General features: G+C 44.9%; 1 protein-coding gene across 2 annotated transcripts in view; it reads left to right on the top strand.

Moving 5' to 3' along the window:
• Positions 1–23110, top strand: part of Cfap58 (cilia and flagella associated protein 58) — a 103632-nt gene that overhangs the window by 25971 nt on the left and 54551 nt on the right. For both annotated transcript variants that reach the window (XM_048424044.3, XM_048424045.3), the window contains exons 10-13: positions 13186–13347; positions 14498–14644; positions 21602–21742; positions 22782–23005. In XM_048424044.3, coding sequence (XP_048280001.3) covers positions 13186–13347; positions 14498–14644; positions 21602–21742; positions 22782–23005 — 674 coding nt within the window. The remainder of the gene's footprint in view (positions 1–13185; positions 13348–14497; positions 14645–21601; positions 21743–22781; positions 23006–23110) is intronic.

The following is a 23110-nucleotide window of genomic DNA, read 5'->3' as shown; positions in this document are numbered from 1 at the left end:
TGAATATTTAATACCGCACAACATAAAGCACCCTTAATGTTTTCCAGAGTTGATTGCTACTTTGATTTTCAAACCTGTCAAAGCTGGGAATGTCACTTCACAGAATAATGTCATACAGAATGGCAGATATATGTGTGTGGTCATTGTTAGGAAAAAAAATCCAGTTAGCACAGAAAAGTCCAGTCAGGCCAAATCAAACCAAATTTAAATGGCCATGTTTTATTAAATGCAGCACTCTCGGGTGGCCGAGAGCATGGTAGGAGAGAGAGAAAACCGGGGAGCACATGCAAAAGCCAGGACCATGTGTTCCTTTTCTGGGCGCCCACCTAAATACCCTGTGGGAGTGATCTTGACCCTCCCCTGGGGTCATGCTTGGAGTCCAGACCAATGCAACACCCAGGCTGGGGGGAGGGGAATGGATGCCAGGGACTGGGGTGACACTCCCAACTTAACAGTCAGTTCAGAAATTGTTGAAAGCTCTGTCCAAATCCTAAGCCAAAATCTGTGCAATGATTGTTTTCAATGAAATTCAGGTCAGCGACCCAAACAGCAACTTTTGAAAACCGAACATTCTAACAATACAGTTCACAGGTACATGGACACTTACATGCTGAGGAGGGATGGCGGGAAAATGATCAGTCTTTGTTGTCCATGATTAAAGCATTTCTGTAAGGGGAGGAAAGTTGGAGAGCATGACCAAAGCACTGTGATCCATGACATACAACAGTCTCAGATCTGAGCTAATGGGTTCCAGGCTTTGCTCACTGGGGCTGTGTTCTGTGACATTCACAGTGCCAAGTGTGTGCGCATGCTCAGAACCAAGGCTGCAGCAAGGCTGCAAGGCGTGCCATAGGCAAGCGTTACCTGAAACACCTGGGGTTTGCGGCGCCTTTGATTTCTAATTACATTTTAAAGATTTATTTTACATGTGCGTTTTGCCTGCCTGCATGCATGCGTACCATGTGCAACTCTGGTGCCTGAGGAGGCCAGAAGAGAGCATTGGATCCACTTGAGTTGGAGTTATGGATGGTTGTGAGCCAACATGTGCCTGCTGACGACTGAACCTGGGTCTTCTGTAAGAGCAACAAGTACTTTAAACCCCCGAGCCACCACACCATCCTCCTCTAATTAATTTTTGGTTACTGTGCTTTCAGAGACCTTTAAGTGTGTTGCCCCGCCCTCACTCTCACCCCGACCTCCACATTGGCATCCCTCACGGGTTTGTTTCGCAGTTTTGGAAGAGAGTCTGAAACAGAGGCCCAGGAATGGGGTGGGAGCTCAGAAAGGCGCTATGAGGCTAAGAGAAACTGGGTGAAAGACTCAATCTTTTTTTTCTCCCCTTAACAAAAGGTTGACTTCTACAGCCCTGTGAACCCGGTTTTCTGCTTGTCAGTCAAAGCCGCAGTGAATTGCAGAGTGTTGACTAACGCACTAGAATGTTTAAGCTTTGTTTTGCTGGTTGTTGCTTGAGTGAATTCTCAGAGATGATAAAGGGACAGCCACCAACACTTGGATTGCGTACACAGAGGGGAAACAAGCACCGGAAATAGGAAGTCGGCTTTCCCCCACTGAAAACAATGTGAGATTTACAGAGGCAGGCTGAGGAGCACTGGCAGCGCTGCCCCGGCAGGTCCCCAAAGGACACCGGCACTCCGGAGCCCGAGCCTCGGGAGCGGTGCGCATTTCACTTCTGACAAATGGCTGACTGGCTCCCCTACTCTGGGAGGATGCATTGCCAGTTCGGAGGTGGGAAATAAACAGTCTAGGCTCCATATTAGTGTTTGTTTTCATCCGCCTGCCCTACAGGAAATAATCTCTGCATGTCTGGTCCACAGCAAGAGATCGGTTCTTTCTTAGGTGAACACCGTATGAGGTTCAACCTCACAACGGCATAGCAGGAGGATCCCGGAGGGAGGGAGTCTCTGGTCTTCTGACCCAGTGACCCCTGGGATTCTCTCCAGCTTCAGCTGGCAGGTCAGGGGTGGGGCTTGTCCACTCATACTGCACCTCGCACACCTGACATCCTGGGCTGGGTCTAGATGCACCTATCGGGAGCCCTGTGGGGTGAGGCCGTGCAGTAATTGAATGTGAGAAATCAAGGATTAGAACTTCTCCCTGTGTGGAGAGCCATCTCTCTCTACTCCAGGCTGTCTTCACCCCACCCGAGCAGCGCTAAACTCCTAAGAATTCCTCTGTAGCTTTTGTTAATATTTAACTTTCAGGTTTGTTTGACACAGGGTCATCCTGTGTGGCCCAGGATGGGCTTGGATTCAAGATCCTCCTGCCTCAGCTTCCAGGGTGTTGCAATTACAGATGTACATCAACCATGTCCCTCCCCCGTGACTTTTTTATTCCCTGTCTTTCTCAGCTGTCACCTGGCAGCTCCCTGGGTAAGGCTTCCTAATGACGTTCACGGTACAGTCCGTGAAGAAAACTCAGGGTCTTCTGTTCTTAGGAATCAGGGCTAGAATGTACTAACACAGGGATGCCGGCTCCCCGGACTCTCACTGCCATGCTGGAAATGGAAAGAACCAATACACAAGCCTCATGCATAGTACAACAGCTGGGGGTATTCTGTGCAGCAGACTCCAAGTTCTTTGCTCTGTCTGGAAAGTTATCTTGTCTCTGTGCTGTATGGAAAGCTCCTACTCATCCATGAGACTTAACTCAACTGCCAGGGCAAACCTCCTTAGGGAGGGAGGTTCACTTCCCACATTCTGGGTTTGTTGGTCTCTCTGGAATGGTACTTATGAACGTCTAGTATGATTACTTGACTTATTTGTTTTCTCTGCTTTTTAAAGAAAGCTCTTGGGGGGCAATGACTTTAGCTCATGCGGCATTTCTTTATTTCCAATACCCTGATACATAGTGGGCACTAAGCAAGTTTTCAGTGGGTAAATGATGAGGGGTTTAAAAACGCTGCTGTAGTTTTTATTTATGGTGTTATGTTTTTCTCGACTCCCCTGAAAAGGAGGAATATTGGTGTGGAGATTTGCTGTCAGCTGTTTTTCACAGTTTCTAGTGTTTGAAGTATACAGTCTCACCCAAGCAATTTCGGTATACGTTCTTAATATATTGTTTACCCGCTACAGTATTTCTGTCTCTTGCTTTATTTATCTTCCAACATATGTGGACACACAGCACACCCTTATTTCCACGAATGCAAAGCTCTGTCCCATACCTTCCCTTTGTAAGGCATTAGGAACTAAGATCAGGGTTAGAGGAAATGCCATGAAATGGACATGGCTGTTTGCTAAAGTGAGTCACACATTCCAAACTGCCACCTTGACTCGGGAACTTCTGTTGTACAAACCACATCTAAAGAGAAATAAGGAATGGAAAGAGTTTTATAAAAGAATGTTCCTCATGGTATAATTTAGAATAATGAAAAATAGAGAACAGTACCCTGAGAGGTTAAACAAATTGCGTTGTGCTTATCTGATAAAATATTAAGAAGCTGTTGTAATAATTGGGCATAAATATTAAAAATGGGAAGCATGTGCATCAGATGACTGTGATAATAATACAGAATTATGCAGATGGTATAACTCCAAGTTTATCTATGCACACAAAAGGGCTGGAGGCATTTATTTTGGGGATGGTTGTGAGGATTAAATGAGATCATACTTTTAAGGTATTTGGAAACTTGCAGCCACATGGCGAGATGAGTACTGTATCAGCTCTCAAGCAAACACATCTGTTTGACAGATAATCCAGGGCTTGTCTTCACAGTAGTATTTGAGTAGTGCTATCCTTAACCTATTAAATGCCCATAAGGTACAGGCAGGAGACTAAGACAGGCAAGAATTTTAAAGCCAACAGAGGTGAATTGGAAAAGACCTAGACTTCCACTCATGGGTTTTTCAGTTTGCCTCATCAGATAGATGATCCAAGAGGAGCTGGAGAGACGGCCCAGCATCTCTCCCTGCTAATCTCCCATGACCAGGGCTGGTGCCACCCATCAGCATCACTCTGAGCATTAGCCAGCATTAATCAGGGAGCAGAATGAGTGGGAGGAATGTCTCATGTGGTTACAGGGGTGGAGGATTCCTACAGTCTTCCATCTTAGGCTGGAGGCCCAGAAAAACTGGGGTGTACATCAGTTTGTACTTGAAGGCCCAAAACCAGGGAGATGAGGGTGGAAATCCCAGAGTTGACTTCCTTCAAAGAGCACAACAGGGCACATCTGGTGCCTAGTTTTTGCTAGTGGAAAAATAGTCCATGTTTGATGAAGCCCCTGATGTTCACATTGATATGAAAGGTACAGTTGAATTGGCCAGAATGAAGGGACATAAGAAAAGCTACAGGGTGCATGCCTTTAATCCCGGCACTCAGAAGGCAGAGGCAGAGGGATCTCTGTGAGTTCAAGACCACCCTGGCCTACAAAGTGAGTTCTAGGGCAGTGAGGGCTACACACAGAGAAACGCTGTCTTGAAGAACAAAACAAAATAACAAACCAAAAGGAAAAGTGACAGGCATGGGGAGGAGTTCGGGGTGCAGACAGCGATGGGAGGAGGTAGGAGAGACCATGGGGAGGAGTTTGGGGTGCAGACAGCACTGGGAGGAGGTAGGAGAGACCATGGGGAGGATCGGCACAGGCATCACCAGTGACAAGCAGAGTCTTGGTTCTTCTGGAACAGACAGCAGGAGGGAGTCGCCAGGGAGGAAGACCGTTGCTAGGAACAGAGATGCCAGTTTGGGTTTTGAGATTTTCTCTGAGTTCTGAAGGACAAACTTTCAGTGACATCCACTGTGTTAACTCTGTGACTGTAATGACCCTTGGTGGGGGCAGACAGAACTATGAGAAATGCAGAGACTTTTCTAGAAAAGCAGCATCATTTATAAGAGACAAAATGCCAACTGAGATTCCCCAAAGGGTTGGAATTTGGAAACCATAGTAGCCATGTAATTCCTTCACAAACTTACTAGGAAATATTGGGAGGATGAGGATGTGGGGTTTCCTAGTACTCAGAAAAGGGAGTCCAGGCATCTCAGTGACTTTTCTATTATGGTGACAAAATGCAGCGGCCAAGGCATCTTATGAAAGAAAGTGTTGATTGGGTTTGCGGTTTTCAGAAGGTTAGAGCTCATGATGGCAAGTGAAGGCATGGCAGCAGGAAGAGGTGAGAGATTCCATCTTAACACACACACACACACACAGGCATAGGGAAACATCAAAGCCTACCCTCAGTGACACACTTCTGACAACAAGGCCACACCCCCTAATCTTCCCCAAACAGTTCCACCAGCTGAGGACTATGTATTCAAACATAAGAACCTACGGGGACCATTCCCTTTCAAAGTAGCACACCAGGCTTGTGGGTGTTATTAAGGACAGAGTTACCTTCCTAGGATATAGGATCATCACCTGGGGTATGAATTGAAGAAAGCATCACCTTGAGAAAACAAAGAGATGGTTACAAGAATTAACAGCTGCATAGAAGCTAAAAGCTCAGCCACCAATCCAAATCCATAGCAGATTTTGGATCCGCACTAAAGATAGAAAAACTGAAGTCCTGGGAAAGGAAATGGACTCAGCAACATCGACACAAACTTGATTCTCCTAGTATGCAAGCAAAAGACAAAGGGTCATAATTGTCCAAGTCAGGAGATGTAGAGGACAGAGAGTATAAACCAAGTTTCAGAGAGTCAGTCTCTGATGGTGGAAGTAAGTCCCAAATCCAAGATGTACTCATCTCACATCTAGAGAGATGTGTGTGCTGACTCACCATGCTCCGGGGAAGAGCAGTAACGAGACTCTGGAAGAAAGCTCCTACGAGTGTGTGGTGTGTCTACAGCGACGAAGAAAAGTACTCTGAGATTCCAGGCAAGAAAGGTGCAGGAACCGCATTTCTCCATCTTTCAAAACTGGAGCAAGAGTGGAAAATCTGTGAATATACCGCTAGTGATCGTCTCGGGGTGGGTGGGGAGACACTGGTTTTCAGTTTCTGCTGTTCACCTTTTCCAAGACTTGTTAAGACGCTTGCATCAGCCACTCTCCTCACTGCTGTGATGAGATACTTGGCACAATCATCTTAATGAGAGGAAATCATTTAGGTTCACAGTATGAGGGTGCTGTCCATCATGGTGAGGAAGTCATGGATGCCGACATGAAGAGAGGCTGTTGACACTGTGTTTGCAGACAAAAGCAAGCATGGTGCTTCTCAGTTTGCTTCTTTTTATCCAGTCCAGGACCCTAGCCCAGGGAATGATACTCACATGTATGGTGAGTCTTCCCATTTTAATTAATCCAGCCTGGAAAATCCCTTACAGAAATGCTGGAGGTTTATTTTCTAAGTGATTCTAGATCCTGTCAAGTTGGTAATACATTTTAACTATCTCCTGAGTGCATATTATTTTAGTATCCTGTTTAAAACCCAAATGAGCAAACAACAAGAACAACAAAAGCAGTGGGCTCTTGGAGATGGCTTGGTCAGATCTTAGTTTGAAGCTTCCACATCGATGTAAGTGGGTGAAATCTTGAGTGCTTCTAGAATGCAAACAAAAGATGTAGGGCCATAATTCTCCAAGTCAGGAGAGGAAGACAGAGATAGAAGCCAACAAACAGCCAACATCATGTTTGCCTGCTACCATAGTGCTGGGGTTGCCAAGGCAAGAATATGTCTGGACGCTTTCTGGCTACCCAGTCTAGTTGAATCAGTAATCTCCAGGTTCAGTGAGAGACCATGGCTCAAAAAGAAAATTAGAAAGGAGAAATGGTTGAAGAAATGGTGTGCATACGTATGTTCCTGAATACACATGTACACATACACAAATAAAAAAAATAATAAAACATCTTTCCCTTCCCCCAAGAGCCTATACGATCCCATTTTCACTAAAGTGCTTCTTTAAAAGTGACCTTTACTGTTTTGGGATTTAGTTTCCCTTCCGGTTCTTAAGGAGATCTGTGTTATCCTACATTTTGGTCCTGTCCGCCTCAATGTACTCATTGAGCTCTCCAGGACAAGCATTATTCGGTTTTGAGGTCTTTCTGAGTTGTTCGCTAAACAGGTACTCATGTACTTTCTGAAAGGATGGATGAAAAGTACACTAGGGCATTCATATGAGCAGATCAAACACTCACTTTTAAGAGTCTAGATTACAATATTCTTCAGTAACGTATTTCTAATACTTGACACTAGGGGTCTACTGTGCCTAAAAATTCATGTGAAATATGCCACCCTCATGGGTGATCAGATCTGAATTTTCTTCAGCGCCTGCACTCTAAGTGACACCCAGACAGTCTCCTCTTCTGTCTAGGCTGTCTGGGCTGCAAACCCAATGCTAATGTTCAGGTTTAGAGAAGGTTAATCCTGAAAGTCTAAAATCCCCATAGTACATTTTAGCAATTTAATTTGGCATTTGCAGGGACTGAGAAGAGCCCCCACGATGCTAGGATTAGATGGCTCTCAGCATCCCCACCCTTCCCTAATGCATTCATCTCCATCAAAGTTTGTTGTAAAAATGTTCCATGTTGTATCAGTGGCATTCACAAATAAGCACTTATTCTTACTCATAGGATGGTAGTGGACTGGTATAGGCTGGGGTTACACGAATATGACTCTGGGATGTGAATTTGGTCCTGGTGGGAGTCATATGTTTGTAACATGAGGGCTGGCTTGTTGGGGTTTCTGTCCCGCCTAGTACACCACAGCCAGCAAGTCCCAAAGAAAATCACACACAGGACTCCATAAGATTATAAACTGATTGGCCCATTAGCTTAGGCGTCTTGTTAACTCTTATAGCTTATATTAACCCATTATTCTCATCTATGTTAGCCATAGGACTTGGTACCTTTTTCAGCTGTCAGCACACATGTTGCTTCTTCGGTGGTCTGAGCAGGAATACTGGAGGGAGCTTCCTGCTTCCCAGAATTCTCCTGTTCTCATTGCATCACCTCTACTTCCTGTCTGGTTTTCCTGCCTATACTTCCTGCCTGGCCAATCAGCATTTATTTAAAATATGATTGAAAGATTACAGACAATTCCCCCGCACCATATGTTTATCATCTTTTAATTTATATGTGAATGGTGGAAGACATGCACAAGATACTTGACCAGGCAAACTCACTTTTTCTCTCAACTTCTATACTGTCCTGACTTCTCATTGGTTATAGCAAATCACATGACAGAGTTCAACCTCATTCATGAGGAAAAATACTTCTAAGAATCTGTGGGACAAGGGAATATTTAAGAATTATTAGATAATGCACTTCAAGGTTTCAGCACATATTATACTCATTTTTATTCTCATATCTTTCCAGATCTCCACACTCCACAACTCCTGATCTCCACACATGTATTCATGAACAATGGTACCTCAACACAAGTGCAACATACACACATACACAGACACAAATATTGTTCATGAGATAGATATCTCCATAATAAAATTAAACTCTTCCTTTTGCTACTAATTTGCATTTTATATACAGTATGTTTAATTAGGTAGAACCCCAGGGTAGCCATGAAGGACACATACATAAACTGTAAGCTTTCTATGTCATAGTGAAAGAAACGGACCACATATCACTCTTTCCCCACAAAACGGGACTTAATTCCGATGAAAGTCCAATTGATTTGTTAAGTACTTGTATTAGATACATGTGACACAGTATAATCCGTCATAAGGACAGGTTAGCATTTATTTAATGATTACTGCTATGTGGCAGGCACTGAACAGTATGCCACAAATGCATATTATCTCATTGAAATGAAATACAGATATAGCTCTCTAAGCTTGACGTAGCGAATAAAATATGAAAGTTAGAAAAATTAGGACAAAATTGCCTCTGGCTGGTGAAGAGAGGGGCAGCAGGAGAACGCAGATGCAGAGACAGAGGGTTGTGTCTGGGAAGCAGACTGCACTGATGTCTCATCATACACAGGCAGAGGTCCACTTTCTCTCCAGCCTCAGTCCATGCCGCCGTTTTCCAGCCTCTTCCTACTGATTTTTATTTCACCCTTATTTCTGTGGGCAGGTTGTTTTTAACAGAAAGAGAAACGGTAGGAGGGGCTTACAAGTGAGGCCTCTACCCCGTTCTGCACTGCTGCCGTTTTCTGTGCTCCTCCGGAGGGGCCGGCAGATGCTGGGATTCTCTCACTGCAGAAACTATTAGACTTGAATGCGTCTGATCTCAGGAGTTGGAGTACCTGAGAGTGGGATCAATTCGTTAGGCTACAGCTTCACAGCTCCCCACCTCCTCCCTAATACCTCATTTTAATAGGGAACAGCGTGATGATGAGAAGCTGGGCTGTGGTATCACATTCCAACACATCTGATAGATTTTGGGGTTATGAACTTCTGTGGGACATTGGTTTAAATGCTTTGCATTAGACTAAATTGAGTCTAAATGCTTAGAAATAAATCGACGTGCGGATTCTCTTGTCCCTTCGCTTCAGTACTTGCTGTTTCTTCGTGGTCACTTAAATGTCCCTCATCCTCTTGGTGTGGTGACGGATTCCCATGGCTCTTGGCTTCAGGAGCCTAGAAGTGAGCTTGTGACTCTGTTGTGTGCACAACGGTGGCCCCTGCTTCTTGGATGCTAAAGGAAGAAAGAAAGAAAGAAAGAAACGTCCTTGCCAGCATCGTTTCTCTGGAGCTTTATTCTGTCTGTGCAAAGGATCATTCTTGTTATAACATCTCTCAAAGTGATTGAACAAGCAATTTTTTCCATTCTCTGATGCACTGTTAGACATTCTGAATGCTGATGACACTGCTCAGAGCAGTTTCAGTCTTTTCATTTCACTGACCCCGTGAGAATGATGTCTATTCTGTAAAGAGGCGAAATCTCAGGCTAATTTAGTGCCTGCCTGCCAGTCTGCCTTCCTTCCTTCCTTCCTTCCTTCCTTCCTTCCTTCCTTCCTTCCTTCCTTCCTTCCTTCCTTCCTTCCCTCCCTCCCTCCCTTCCTTCCTTCCCTTCTGACCCTCCCTCCTCCTTTCCCTCTTTCTCTTTCTCTTTTTCATACTTACAATCAGAGAACAGATCTACTAATGAGTACCTTATTTAGATTTTACGTTTCTTCCTAACATTTATTTTAATTACCAGGTTTATATCTTACAAAGCAGCCTGCTGTTCTGTTAAGAGTCCAACTATGAAGATTACAGCTGTGCTGGATGAAGGGATAGAATCTCTTTTCACTCCTGGTATCCACACACCTCTTCCAGACAAACATCTTGCTCCCTGAAGCCCCAACAAACCATCCAAGCCACTCCTCTTGAGTCTGCACGTATTTTTAGCGCATTTTTCTGTCTGCATCAACTAAATGATAGCAATAAACAGCAAAAATAAACAATGGCAGGTACTTATCAAATGCTTTGCGTAACTGTTAATTATATGCAGCTAATTCTTATTTTATATAATTATAATGGTAGAGGCTATGGTTGTGTCTTCTTTGTGTCTAGATCTGGGAAAAGCTGCTACTCATGCACTTATGAAATTCTGGGGTGACGGTGGTAGCCATTGCTTCTGATAACTCACTGCTTTCACAATGATTGTGTACAACGTGAGTTTTTGGGTGGGAGGGTTGAGTACTAAGAACAAAGAGGCAGTTCTCATTAATTATAAAGCTGCTAACATTATCTGCTTGAATAAGATATGTGGGTCTGTCTTCAGAAATTATCCAGGGGCTTTCCAGTGTATGTCTTAATCACTGATTTCAACCGTTCATTTAGTATCCATTCTTTAGTGGGGTCACTCACTGGAGACAAGCTTGCAGGTGGGAAATGTGCCTTGTTCCTCTTAGTAATGATCATGCTTTTATAGGGTCTGCCATAGTCAGGTCCTCAGTCTGTGTTCTTTGAGTGAACGACCAAAGAGGCAAGGGACTGAAGGAATCTGTGAGTGAGTCAATGAATTGGTGAGTGGATTAATAGATAGGGGTGTGAATGAGTGAATGGATAGGGGGTGAATGAATGAATGGATAGGGGGTGAATGAATGGATAGGTGAGTGAATGAATGAACAGAAAAGCATTTCAGTTGCTTTCTGAAACTGGCAGGTACCCCAATGCTAAAATTGAACAGCAATGCTGTAGGCCTATACCACTTAAAACTCCACAGGTAGGGTCCTAAATGAAAATTTAACAGACCAAATTCAATAGCACATTCAAAGAATCATCTAGTCTGTCCAAAGAGGGTTTCTTCTAGAACTGCCAAGGTTTCCTTTTAAAGAAAGTGGTGCTGGTGGTGTGGGAATGTAAAGTGTTACAACCATTGTGGAAAGCAATCTAGCAATATGCATTAAAGTTAAAATATATATATGTGTCTTTTGAGCCAGGCATTCCACTCCTGGGAATTCGTTTCTCAGAAGCAAGAGCGCCAATGTATGAGAATCCTTGTACAAAATGGTCATTACAGCCTGGCTCCTGGTAGCAAAAAGTGGGAATAAGGGATTGCTCCTTGTCAGGTAGTCAGCTGTGTGATGGTGCACGCATGGATGCTGCAGGGTATTCAAGAGCATGACTTAGAGCTAGTTAGTACGGTCTCTTTAAGGTCACTGCGTGGACGTTTATACAAAAAGATGTCTAATGAATGAGAATGAGCCCCCAAGCAAGGAATATAAAAGGAAGGGAATCCATGGACTGCAGACTTGCTAGTTGAACCAGTCTGGAAATATTCCTTCCTTTGACCTCAGTTTTCCTGATTATAGGACACCAGTGACAATTAGATGAATTAAAACACATAAAGTGCCCTGGCTGTAGAGATAACCGACAGCTGTGAGTTATTGTTGCGGCCTAGTTTGGTTGTTTGTTTGTTTGTAGACCCAAGTAGAAAAATGCAGAATTCAAGGAAGAGCAGGAGAGAGATGCACCCAGTTGGTGACCTCGTTATGTATTATGGAGACAGGGGCTGATGTGGGATGAAGGGTGAGGGGGCCCATCTAAAGTAGGAAGTGCTCACTTCACGTTTACGAATTGAATTGAGATTATGGCATGTGGGACTATCACAAAGAAGCTCATTACTTTTAAAAGAGAACTTTGTTATTCAGTATATGAAATCAATTGATCCCAGAAGAACACTGGGGCCTTGTGTGTGCTGAAGGCTCTTAGCAGAGCGTAGTAGAGCCTGGTGTCACCTTAACTGTCTGTAAAGAGCTCTCAGCAGGTGCTTACATATTTTAAACAACAGGCCTGATGGGAAACCACTACAAAGGGGCTGATTGAAAAATGGCGTTTTCTGGAGCTACTAATTCCATGCTGGCAGATAAGTGGGCTGGGGGTGGGGGAGAAAATGTCTACAGTCAAAAAACTTGGTAACGTGTCGGTCACAAGCAGCACATGCCTGGACCACAGGACTGTGAGCCTGGCAAAAGTGTGTGGTCCTTTCTCACCTTCAGGTTCCAGGAAAAAAAATGCTGCTTCCTCAGAGGAATCTTCTAGACTCCATCCTTCTGTCTTCTGCCCTCACCCTCTTACTGCCAGTTGTCATCACGGAAAGTTCACGAGGATGTTGTAATATCTTAAACTTTTTGTTTCTTCATGTGCTGGTGTTATTTGTATTATAATTTAATGGATTGTTGTTCCTCTGCCAAAGTTTTTTTCTTTAAAGGCATTTAAAAATATAACTTTTCCTTTAGAGTCAGTTTCTGTGGCCCTTGTAGCAGAGACATGGACAGGTTATGGGGAGGAATTTTAGATCACGCTGGGGTCTCAGGCCCCTGTTTCTCATCTTTGTGAAGTAATGTGGCCTTTTGTCTGATCTGGAAGTGTTGTGTGCATAGTCCATTGTAGTTTTATAAAGTCTACCTAGATCACCTAATGGAAAGGGTTTGGCATTAACAAGACAGAGTTAGATGGCTATCCACAAAGGTCACTTTGCAAGACCCCTCACAACAAATTTGAGAGAGTGCTCTTGTAAGAACTTCCTAGCTCTGCATGTTAAGATCTTAAGTTCAGGGCCTCCCCGCTCTATTTTTGTGTGTGGTGCACAGTAGACATTTCCAGAATGGAATTGCTTCCCTACTTATGACCTTAGAAAATAACCGCGTTAACTTTTATACTTGAGCATTAGTGCTGTGTATGTAAAATCCGTCCCTCACTTGTGCTGTGCAGACGCAATGAGAGTCACCAACTTTCTGAGTGCTGGCATCTCTAGCAGCTACTCTTAGATAAAAAACCTCATCTCTCCCAAACCCATAAGCACAGATGGGCTATTTAACTGTGTTCAAATACTTTCTTCTCCCCCAGGTCCTTGCAAACATGGAAGACATTAAAGTCCGTGAAATACAGATTTTTGACTACAGGAAGAAAATTGCTGAATCAGAGACTAAACTAAAGCAGCAACAAAACCTGTATGAAGCCGTGAGATCAGACAGGAACCTGTACAGCAAAAACTTGGTGGAGGCTCAGGTAAAAGATGTTCGTGTCCTTACCTGGTAGAGATTCAGGTAAACAGTGTGTGTGTCCTTACCTGGTAGAGAGTCAGGTAAACAGTGTGTGTGTGTGTCCTTACCTGGTGGAGGCTCAGGTAAACAGTGTGTGTGTCCTTACTTGATGGAGGCTCAGGTAAACGGTGTGTGTGTCCTTACCTGGTAGATATTCAGGTAAACAGTGTGTGTGTGTCCTTACCTGGTGGAGGCTCAGGTAAACAGTGTGTGTGTCTTTACCCGGTAGAAATTTAGGTAAACAGTGTGTGTATCCTTACCTGGTGGAGACTCAGGTAAACTGTGTGTGTGTCCTTACCTGGTGGAGGTTTAGGTAAACAGCGTGTGTGTCCTCCTTACCTGGTGGAGACTTGGGTAAACAGTGTGTGTGTCCTTACCTGATGGAGGCTCAGGTAAACAATGTGTCTGTCTTTACCTGGTGGAGGCTCAGGTAAACAGTGTGTGTGTCTTTACATTTTGATTTCTCTCTACCCTAGGTTTAAAGAACTTCCTATTATTCTAAGGGCAGTGTTAGGCAATACTAAGGAACCCTGCTCCATCTACATGAATTACTATCAGTTTCTACACACTGTCAAGTTGCAGGAAATGGGAGTGACAGAACTCAGCAGCACACAGAGAGTGCAGCCTCATTTACATTGCTCTGTAGGATTACATTGCTCTGTAGGATTACATTGCTCTATAGGATTGCTGCTGTTCTCTTGGGTTTTAGAACGGTTTGTGGCTGCCAAGACTTAGAGTGTAGTTGTAGATATTCCTTCTTGTTTAAACTGCAGTCCTGGCAATCTCTTTTACGATGATTTTTGTGCTTCTAATTTCTTTAGTCAAAGGAAATAATGTTCGCGTGTGTGTGTGTGTGTGTGTGTGTGTGTGTGTGTGTGTATGTGTCTGAGCATCTGTGCCACACAGGGAACTGTTTATATGCTGTGTGTGTGTCTTCTGAGACTCTTCTGTGCCATTGCTAGAAGGTACTTTGGTGTTGATGGGCACAAGAGACAAAGGGATCGCCTAGTCAGGGTTGGTCAGGCATTGTTTTGAGAGAGCTCTTAAATATTGAACTTCCATGCAGAGAATGGTGTCTGTCTGGCTTCCAAACCTTCCTCCCCTCCTTCGGTTAGGATGAAATAACAGAGATGAAGAGAAAGTTAAAGATCATGACGCATCAAGTGGACCAGCTGAAGGAAGAGATCTCCGCCAAGGAGTCGGCGCTCGTGAAGCTGCACCTGGAGCAACAACGCATCGAAAAGGAGAAGGAAACGCTGAAGGTACTGGGCTGGCATCTTCCTGGAGGATACAGCTTCCTGTTCACCAGAAACACCAAGGGGCAAGGAGAGCAACCAGGAATGGCTTCCTGTAATCTCAGTTGCTAATGTCCAGAGGCTATTCACACCAGGTGCTGGGAGGATCACCTTTGCCATTTCCGCCTTGGTCTCCTCACAGGTCCAGTGGGGGTGGGGAGTGGGGGAGGACTGTGGCTCCTAGCTCATTTATGACCACCCTGCCTCAGTGGACGAGAAGCTAACATGTTGGTAGTACCCAGGAAGTCCTCGATTTTATAGGCTGCCCACCACCCATTTGCATTCACAATCCATGACGAGCCCTGTGTTCAGATTCAGTACACCCAGATTCCACTCTGGGCTTTCAATAAGATGCTGTTTGTCTATCTGCTCCAATTGCCACTCCTTTGTGTGCAGGTGACTTTTCTGTCTGCAGTGTTGTTACCTACCAGGTGCTAGAGTGTTTTCATCTCTTGGTTTGCCTGGAACTAGGTTCACAGTTTACTTTGTATCTGGGGTTCTCAACCTTTGCAGCCTCTCCTTCTGGAAACACCTCTTTTCACAGATCTTACAAAAACACACTTACTTATTTACTTGCTTTTTTAAGAAAATGATTCTGGGGGTGAACTCAGGCCCCTGTACATCCAAGACATTCTACTATTGGGCTATATATCCAGCCCTTGGGTTTTTGAAGCAGGGTCTTCCTAAGTAGCTCAGGCTGGCCTCGAACTCATGAGCCTCTGGCCTGTGCTACTTACTACTACTTCCCCTTCTCCTCGTCCTCCTTCTTCTTCAAAATACATTTATTTATTTATTTATGTTACATCCCTGTCCCAGTTTCCCCTCCCTCCTTCCATCCCCCCTCTGTTCCACTCCTCCTCTTTCTGTTTAGGAACGGGCACATCTCCTATGAGCATCAAGAAAACATGCTGCCACGGTTAGGAGTCCCACAAGAGGGCCAAGCTACACAACTGTCACATATATGCAGAGTGCCTAGGTCAGTCCCATGCAGGCTCCCTAGTTGTTGGTTCAGTCTCTGTGAGCCCCTCTGAGCCCAGGTTAGTTGAGTTTTTTTCATGATGTACTTGACATCTCTAGCTCCTACAATCCTTTCTCCCTATCTCCAAGATTCCCCAAACTCTAACTACTGTTTAGTTGTCGGTCTACGTGTGTTTCTATCAGTTGCTGGTTGACACCTCTCTGATGACAATTGGGCTAGGCACCAATGTGGCCGCTGGAGTTGACCAATCCACTGCCTGTACTTCTTTAGTGCTGGGATTATAGGCAGGTACCTCCACATCCTAATAGACAAGCCCTTTAAACCTAGTTTAGAACACTCCCATACAGTAAGACAATATAAGATAGAGTCCCCTTCTACCTCATCTGACTAAGGGACTGAAACTAGGAACATCTAAAAGGGTGATGGAATTTTGGTGTAAGCAATCTACATGCACAATCCTTAAGGATGTGTAAGATCCACCTGCATCTTTATAGCATGTCAGAGGCATGTAGCATGGTGACTAGAAACCCAGAGACAGACACTAGTTCAACCTGAAGGTCAGAAAAGCAAAACAGCCAGCCACTGGCTCTTACCTCTGCCTCAGTCAGAAGTGGAAATCCTGCCTCCAGGAATCTCAGAACGAGACTGTGTGGGAGAGCTGTCTCCTCCCATCTTATATTCCTCTCTAGGGCTGGGATTAAAGGTGTGCACCAATACCGCCCAGTTTCTATGGCAAACTAGTGTGGCTACTGGGATTAAAGGTGTGTGTCAACACTGCCTGGTCTGTATGGCTGATCAGTGCAACTGCATTACTCTCTGAACTTCAGGAAAGCTTTATTTATTAAAATACAAATGAAATATCACTACAGAGGCTGAGTGCCATGGTTTCTGCAAACAGTGGCTTTCAAAGATAGACATTGTCTTGTGAGTGTGCACGCAGCACCATGCAGGTTTAATGCCACATTTCCTTGATTCTAGGATGCCATAGTCTGAAATATGTACTTTTAATTTAATAACAGCCTTGACACCCAAATGATAGGTTTTAATAGAAATGGAACTGTCGCATTAAATTAATTTAAGACACACTCGGCATGAGAAAGATTAAACTATAGCAAAAGTGCCTTTATGAAAAGGATGTGGTAGCAGATATATTTATTTAGGACTTTCATCCCCATCATGACAGCTCATGGAAAAGCATGGAGAATTCCTCATCAAAGCTTATTAATATATAAAGAACTTTACAAACTTTGAAACTGTCCTGCATCTTTATCCTTATTCTTGGTCAAAAGTTGTTTAGCTGGGGGACGGTTTGTTTTATCTCAGAGTCACTAGCAGGATGGGGTTTAGTTACTGTTGAACAAATTAGAAAAATCTCATTATAAACCCCACTGAACCAGGGGCCTCTTGGACCACATTAGCAAGGCTTCAGTGTAATAAGCTTTGCTAATTGGTACATCATCTCTTTCTCCTGGAGGAGGCACTGATTCTCATCTCTGCTTCCCAAGTGATGCCCAATTCTGAAGATTAACCATAGGGAAGTCCAAGTTGGAATTAAATGCTTCCTATGAAATCTCACTTTAGAATAAACAGCGTACTATACAAAAGATTAATTACTTCCAATTTCTTTGAGTTTGCTGTTAGATTGTATCTATTTTAATGATGCCTTTCATTATTCGGCATCTAAAATATAGCACCAAAGAAACATCATAATAAAAGAAAGGGAGGTAGGCTGTGCATTTATACATGCTTGGGCATCGGAGTGGGCAAAGAGCAGATACGAGGGTGATTAAAAGGCTTCTGATTTGGAGGTGGACTCCCAACGGGAAGTCTCAGGTCTGGATGGCTTTGGCTGCTGGTTTTAGGAAAGTGATGGTTTTGGGTGTGCAGGATAAGTGGGGTCACCAGCATTTCTCACTAAGGGAAGGGTGAGGAACAGAGAGAGAATGAAGCTTGTTTGGTTTCTTATCTGAGGTTATCTGAGGGTGACCGGTCGGTCATGGTGCTGTGAATATGGATAATTCTGGCCTATCGCTCAGTCTGTTTGATATCCCTGCGAACACCACGACAGCTCATCTGTGGAGTTCCAGCTTGTTGAGCGGTTTAGACTAAGAATTTGAATCACATTTCCACACTGGCCTCTGGACTGCAAGTATCTTCTGTGTGAAAACTAAAACCCCAGAGGGAAGAGCAGATTCTCTAGTAACTTTGCCCACAGAGATATGTTTCTTTTATTCTACAAACTATGTGGGCTCATAATCCCTTTGGAGGGGCATAACCTCATGGACTCAGTAGATCACAAGAGGCATTTTTATAGGACAACCCAGCTCACTACTCCCCAAAACCTCCAGACTGATGGTTGTCAAAGGAGGTCACCTGCACCCACTCAGTCCCCTCATCTGAACAATTTTGCTCTTTGCATCTTTCTTTCCCCCTCTCTGTTGGCCCCAGTCTCGCTGACTCAGGATCACAGGCACTGTCAGTGTGTCCTGCCTTGACAGCATGCCAGTGGATCTCTGTAGATCAGGCTCGATCTGCAGCCTTCTGTTCATTTCGCTCCACTCTGGCTTCATCGATGCTGAAGGAGTCATCTCATTTGGAATGCCTGCCTTCCTGTCCTAACAAGCCCCCGATGCTGTCTCGCCTCTTCCTGGCCATCCTGCATCTGCTTGACAGCACTTTGATTCCCTGTGAATAATGCAGCAGTAACTTCTCTGCCTCCAGAGCTCAGTAGCACATTAGAGACTGGCCTCAGGGTACCACATCCTTCCACTTAGTGATTCTGTCCAACGACATGAATGGGGGAGCTGGCATCCATGGGAGGCGCAGGGTGGGGAACAAGAAGAAGCCTAATTACACCTGTGGCTGAAGACTTTGGGTGGTTCATGCATGAGCCAGTGAGACTCTCCCAAATGTGTCTCTTGAGATGTGATTTGTGCCTAGTGTCATATTTAATGATAATCAGTCTTTAAGTACTGATTTCAAAATTATACAGTCCTGAAGCTGAACAAAATTGTTAGTGAATGGTGTGCCTAGTCATCTCACTGTAACCTCCTGCCACCAGGAGTGCATTTAGCAGGTGCAGGAACTTGAAGTCCTACCTAGGATGTTGCCCGATAGGTGTGCAGCAGCTGGGTGCACAGCGGCTGTCACCCTTCCTGAGAGGCAGCTCAGATTTATAACTGCTAAATGTATTAGGCCCTAGGTATTTTGTTGATGCTAACATTTGCTGCCAATGCCTAATGCCACATCTTGTTTACAGCCCATAAATTTACGACACGAGGAGACCACTCAGAATTTTGATCTATTATGAAAAAGGCACCCAGCAATGCCAGATGCGCGGCTGGTTTTACATTTCAGACAGATACTTTTACACACTGTTGATTGCATTTTAATATAACAAGGGTTTCATTTTGTTCTGCTGATGGATTCTGATCCGCTGTTGGCACTTAGGGACAGAGAAGTGAGTGTGCAGATATGGGAAAATAAAAGTTTTATGAAGGGAAGCCTGAGCCAAGCAGGTATTTCATTGCTGTCTTAGCTGTCACCTTAGATGATTATAGAACCTGAGAAGGCTGGTTCTTCACTCTACTTTCCAACAGCACTCCCCTTGAATGGTAAATTCTAGACCCAACCTTTCCTCAATCAGTATTTCATTTTGCTTATCCCTGAATCAAAACATTTCATGAATGAACAACACAAAATGCCATCAAAGAAAGCCTGGCATCACAGTGGCTAGTTGTACTTAATGTGTACACTACCCCTCTAACAGTGGGTGTGCACCGTCTCTCACTGCTTGGGTAAGCTGCAGTGTGGAATTCATGACTCCTGGCCCTCATAGGCTAGAACCAGGCCTTGATCTCAGTTGGGTTGCTTCACAAGTCTTCTATTATTTTGGCGAGTTTGAGCGTGGGGTTCCCAATAGTCACCCGAAGGACAAAAAACAAAATAGAACAAAACAACAACAACAAAAAAAACGTATAAGCCTATGTTGTCATTTATAGCAAATCTCTCTCTGTCTCTCTCTCTCTCTCTGTCTCTCTCTCTCTCTCTGTCTCTCTCTCTCTCTCTTACACACACACACACACACACACACACACACACACACACACACACACACTGGAGGCCAACCACCTTCCCATCTCTACCCTTGTGATTACAGGGGTAGGAAGGCAGAGCTCCTCCCCCTCATTGCTCTCCCCTGTGCTGACTGGTCAGCTGTCCCACTGTCCTTCCTGGCTGACCATGGATTCCCCCCTAAAACACATTCTTCTTTCCTTTAACATGGGAATTGCTGGTTCCTTGATGCAGACTCTTCATAGTGTATTCAATCAGATGATCCAGACCAGGCCTGCCAAGCTGTTTGTCAGCCTCTCTTCCTCCCATCCCCAGCCTGGCCCTCTGATCCAGCCATGAAGGGGGCACTGTTCTGTCTGCTCAACTCAGCAGATGTTTCAGTTTGCCTGAGCTAATTCATACAGCCCGACTGGTGGATGCCTCCCTCCAACACACCTCTCCAGCTGGGCATCATCTGTCACCTGCCGAGGACTTGACGCATTCTTCTCTGTCAACCCCAAGCAGGCACATAAACTCCTTCTTGTGTGTGCTCGCCCTTTGCTACCCCAGCAGATGGCACGTTCATGCTGTTGGTAGCTGCATCAGTCATCTTCAGCGGGTAATGAACACTGTCTTACTCATCTTCTCTATTTGATTTGTAATTCTTGGATGCAGGCAGTAGGCAGAGCATGGGGCTTTTGCGTCAAAAGATCCCGCTTGGAGATCTTAACTTCAGTATTTACTAACTCGGTGACATTGGCTAAACTATGTGCTTGTGCTGTGCAGCAGATTGAAGTGGCTTTGATGGCAATAGTTTTCCTTTCCTAACTGAATAGCCCTTTACCCCATTTTCCTGCGTTTCTAGTGAACCCCCTTTTTGCCTCCGGTGAACCTTGATTCAGGTGTGAGGTTCCCGAGGTCTCTGCTAGGTGATGGTTGGCTGCCTTTTTCTTTGACTTCCTGTGTTTCCAACTCACTGTCAACATGGAGGGAAAGAGTCAGTGCAATGCTTCCTGTGCAAGCACGCTAGCATGACCCTTAGCACTCCTCTAGCCAGCCGGGCAGAGATAGATAGTGGTATCCATGGATAAGCCCAGTGCTGAGGAGGTAGGAGCAGGTGTTCCTGGTTGCTGGTCAGGCAACCTAGTCAAATTGCTGAGCCCTGGGACCCAGCGAGAGACCAACATATGACACTGACCTCTGGCTTCCACACAGATGTGTATCTGCATACACATGCATGTGCACACACATCTAAACGTTCACAGGCACAAAAATAACAAAAAGGATAGAGACAACTGTCGCCTGAACTCAACAATGTGCCTATTAGTTGCATGCTACTTATATATCATATCTTCGTTTTCATATTAGAGATGGCTTAAGATTTTTTTAACATCATAACCTTCCTTCTGTCATATCAAAATGTTTTGTGAGAGATGCTTCATTGTTATTTTTGACTAATTTCAGACCTTTTGTTGGTAGTGAGTGTGCCAGTTGTGGTAGGACCACTAGAGAGGTTGGTAGACACCTTCCCTGTCCTCACCCACACCCTCTTCCTGAACTGTTTTTAGTGAATTGCATTGGGGAGGGGGATATGCTGCTGAATTCCAATGAGGCCCCTTCTCTGCTTATACAGAAGAGCGATAGGAAACTCTTGGGGCACAGCTTCCAGACTGACCAGGACCACTGTATGGGCACTGTTGATTTGCTGGTTCTTGTGGGTGTGCAGGCACAAGCACACTGAGCTTGTTTGGGCTGTGATGGTGCTGGACCTCTGTTAAATGAATCACGAGAGGAAAGCATACACACCATGGCTGTGTGGTCAAACCCAGCCCACTGGTCCTGCTTAGGCGACTGTTGAATGCAATGTGTCTGAATGGCCCACTCTCTGTCAGGCTGAGCTGCAGAAGCTGAGACAGCAGGCCCTGGAGACCAAGCACTTCATTGAGAAGCAGGAGGTGGAAGAGCGGAAACTCTTGCGCATCATCGCCGAGGCTGACGGGGAGAGGGTGCGGCAGAAGAAGGAATTAGACCAGGTAGAAGCGCCCTGTCATAGCCCCACTAGCAACCGTGAGTCCGTTGCCCTTGGCAAGTCATGTGTGAAGATCAGCAATAGAGTCTTGGGCTGACTGAGAAATAATCGCCCATCCCTTTCACAGTGATGGCCACTTCTTGGCATCACTTATTCTTCTAAGCACTGGGGACACGCTGGCCAATAATACTGTAGGCCCCTGTTTCCAGGGATCTTAGACTGTAATATAATATAGCTGCCCATATATAAATGCCAGTTATAATTACATGATAGAAACTCCTGTGCATAATTTGGGGATTAGAAAAAAAATTTCTTAAAAAAATTGGTCTCCATATGTAGCCTAGGCTGCTCTTTAATTAGTTATCTCCCCACCTAAGCCTCCTGAAATCTGGGATTGCAGCTTAGAGGCTTGTGTCATCTTACTCTACTGCGTTGCAGAAATCCAGATGCCCTCAGGGTCCTGTCAGGGCGAAGCTGGTCAGTGTGGTATGTAAGAAGTGATGGGCAAGAGCTGGCCTGATGGGAAAGCACTCACACTGAAGCATTAAAAACAAAACAAAACAGGTTGGAGGTGCTGGGTCCATGGCGCAGGGGCTGAGAGCACTGGTTATTCTTCTAGAGGACCGGGGTTCAATCGTCAGGATCTGAGCGATGGTGCACAGCTGTCTGTAACTCTAATACCAGGGGATCGGATTCCCTCCACTCTCCTGACCTCTGGGGATACTGTATGAACCAGGTGCACAGATACATGTGCACAGGAAAACACATCTAAAAATAAATACATTTCTAAAACTTAAAAAAAAATTAGCTTGGGAAAAACAACCCAAGACAAGCATCTCTGGATTATCAGTCCATGGTTATTCAGTTGGAGAAGGGCCACGGTGAGTTCCTAGTGGGGTGTTTCCAGTGTGCTGCCCACGGGGCATGTGTAGACACAGGGTAGATATTTGTGGATGAGTTGAATGCTGACGTCATGGTGAAAAGGGAGGCTTTTTTTTTTCTTTTTCTTTTTTTTTTCACTTGAAGAGGCCATGTCTTTCCAGGTCATCAGTGAGAGAGACATCCTTGGGTCTCAGCTTGTTCGGCGCAATGATGAGTTAGCCCTGTTGTACGAGAAGATCAAGATCCAGCAGTCAGTGTTGAACAAAGGCGAGAGCCAGTACAACCAGAGGGTGGAGGACATGCGCATCCTTAAGCTGGAGATCAAGAAGCTGCGCAGGGAGAAGGGGATCCTCGCCAGGAGCGTGGCGAACGTGGAGGAACTCAGGTAGAGGGAGGCTGTGAGGGAGCCCCCACAAAAGGGCCTCATGTGGGTGGGTCTTCAAAGGCCGGCTAACCTGAAGAGACTCAGGTGCAAGGGGGTTGTGGAGGT

This window comes from Myodes glareolus, chromosome 7 (genome assembly GCF_982192425.1).
Source record: "Myodes glareolus chromosome 7, mMyoGla1.1, whole genome shotgun sequence".
Taxonomy (NCBI): domain Eukaryota; kingdom Metazoa; phylum Chordata; class Mammalia; order Rodentia; family Cricetidae; genus Myodes; species Myodes glareolus.
Note: the sequence above shows the minus strand (reverse complement) of the source record. Positions and strands in the feature narration are given on the sequence as shown.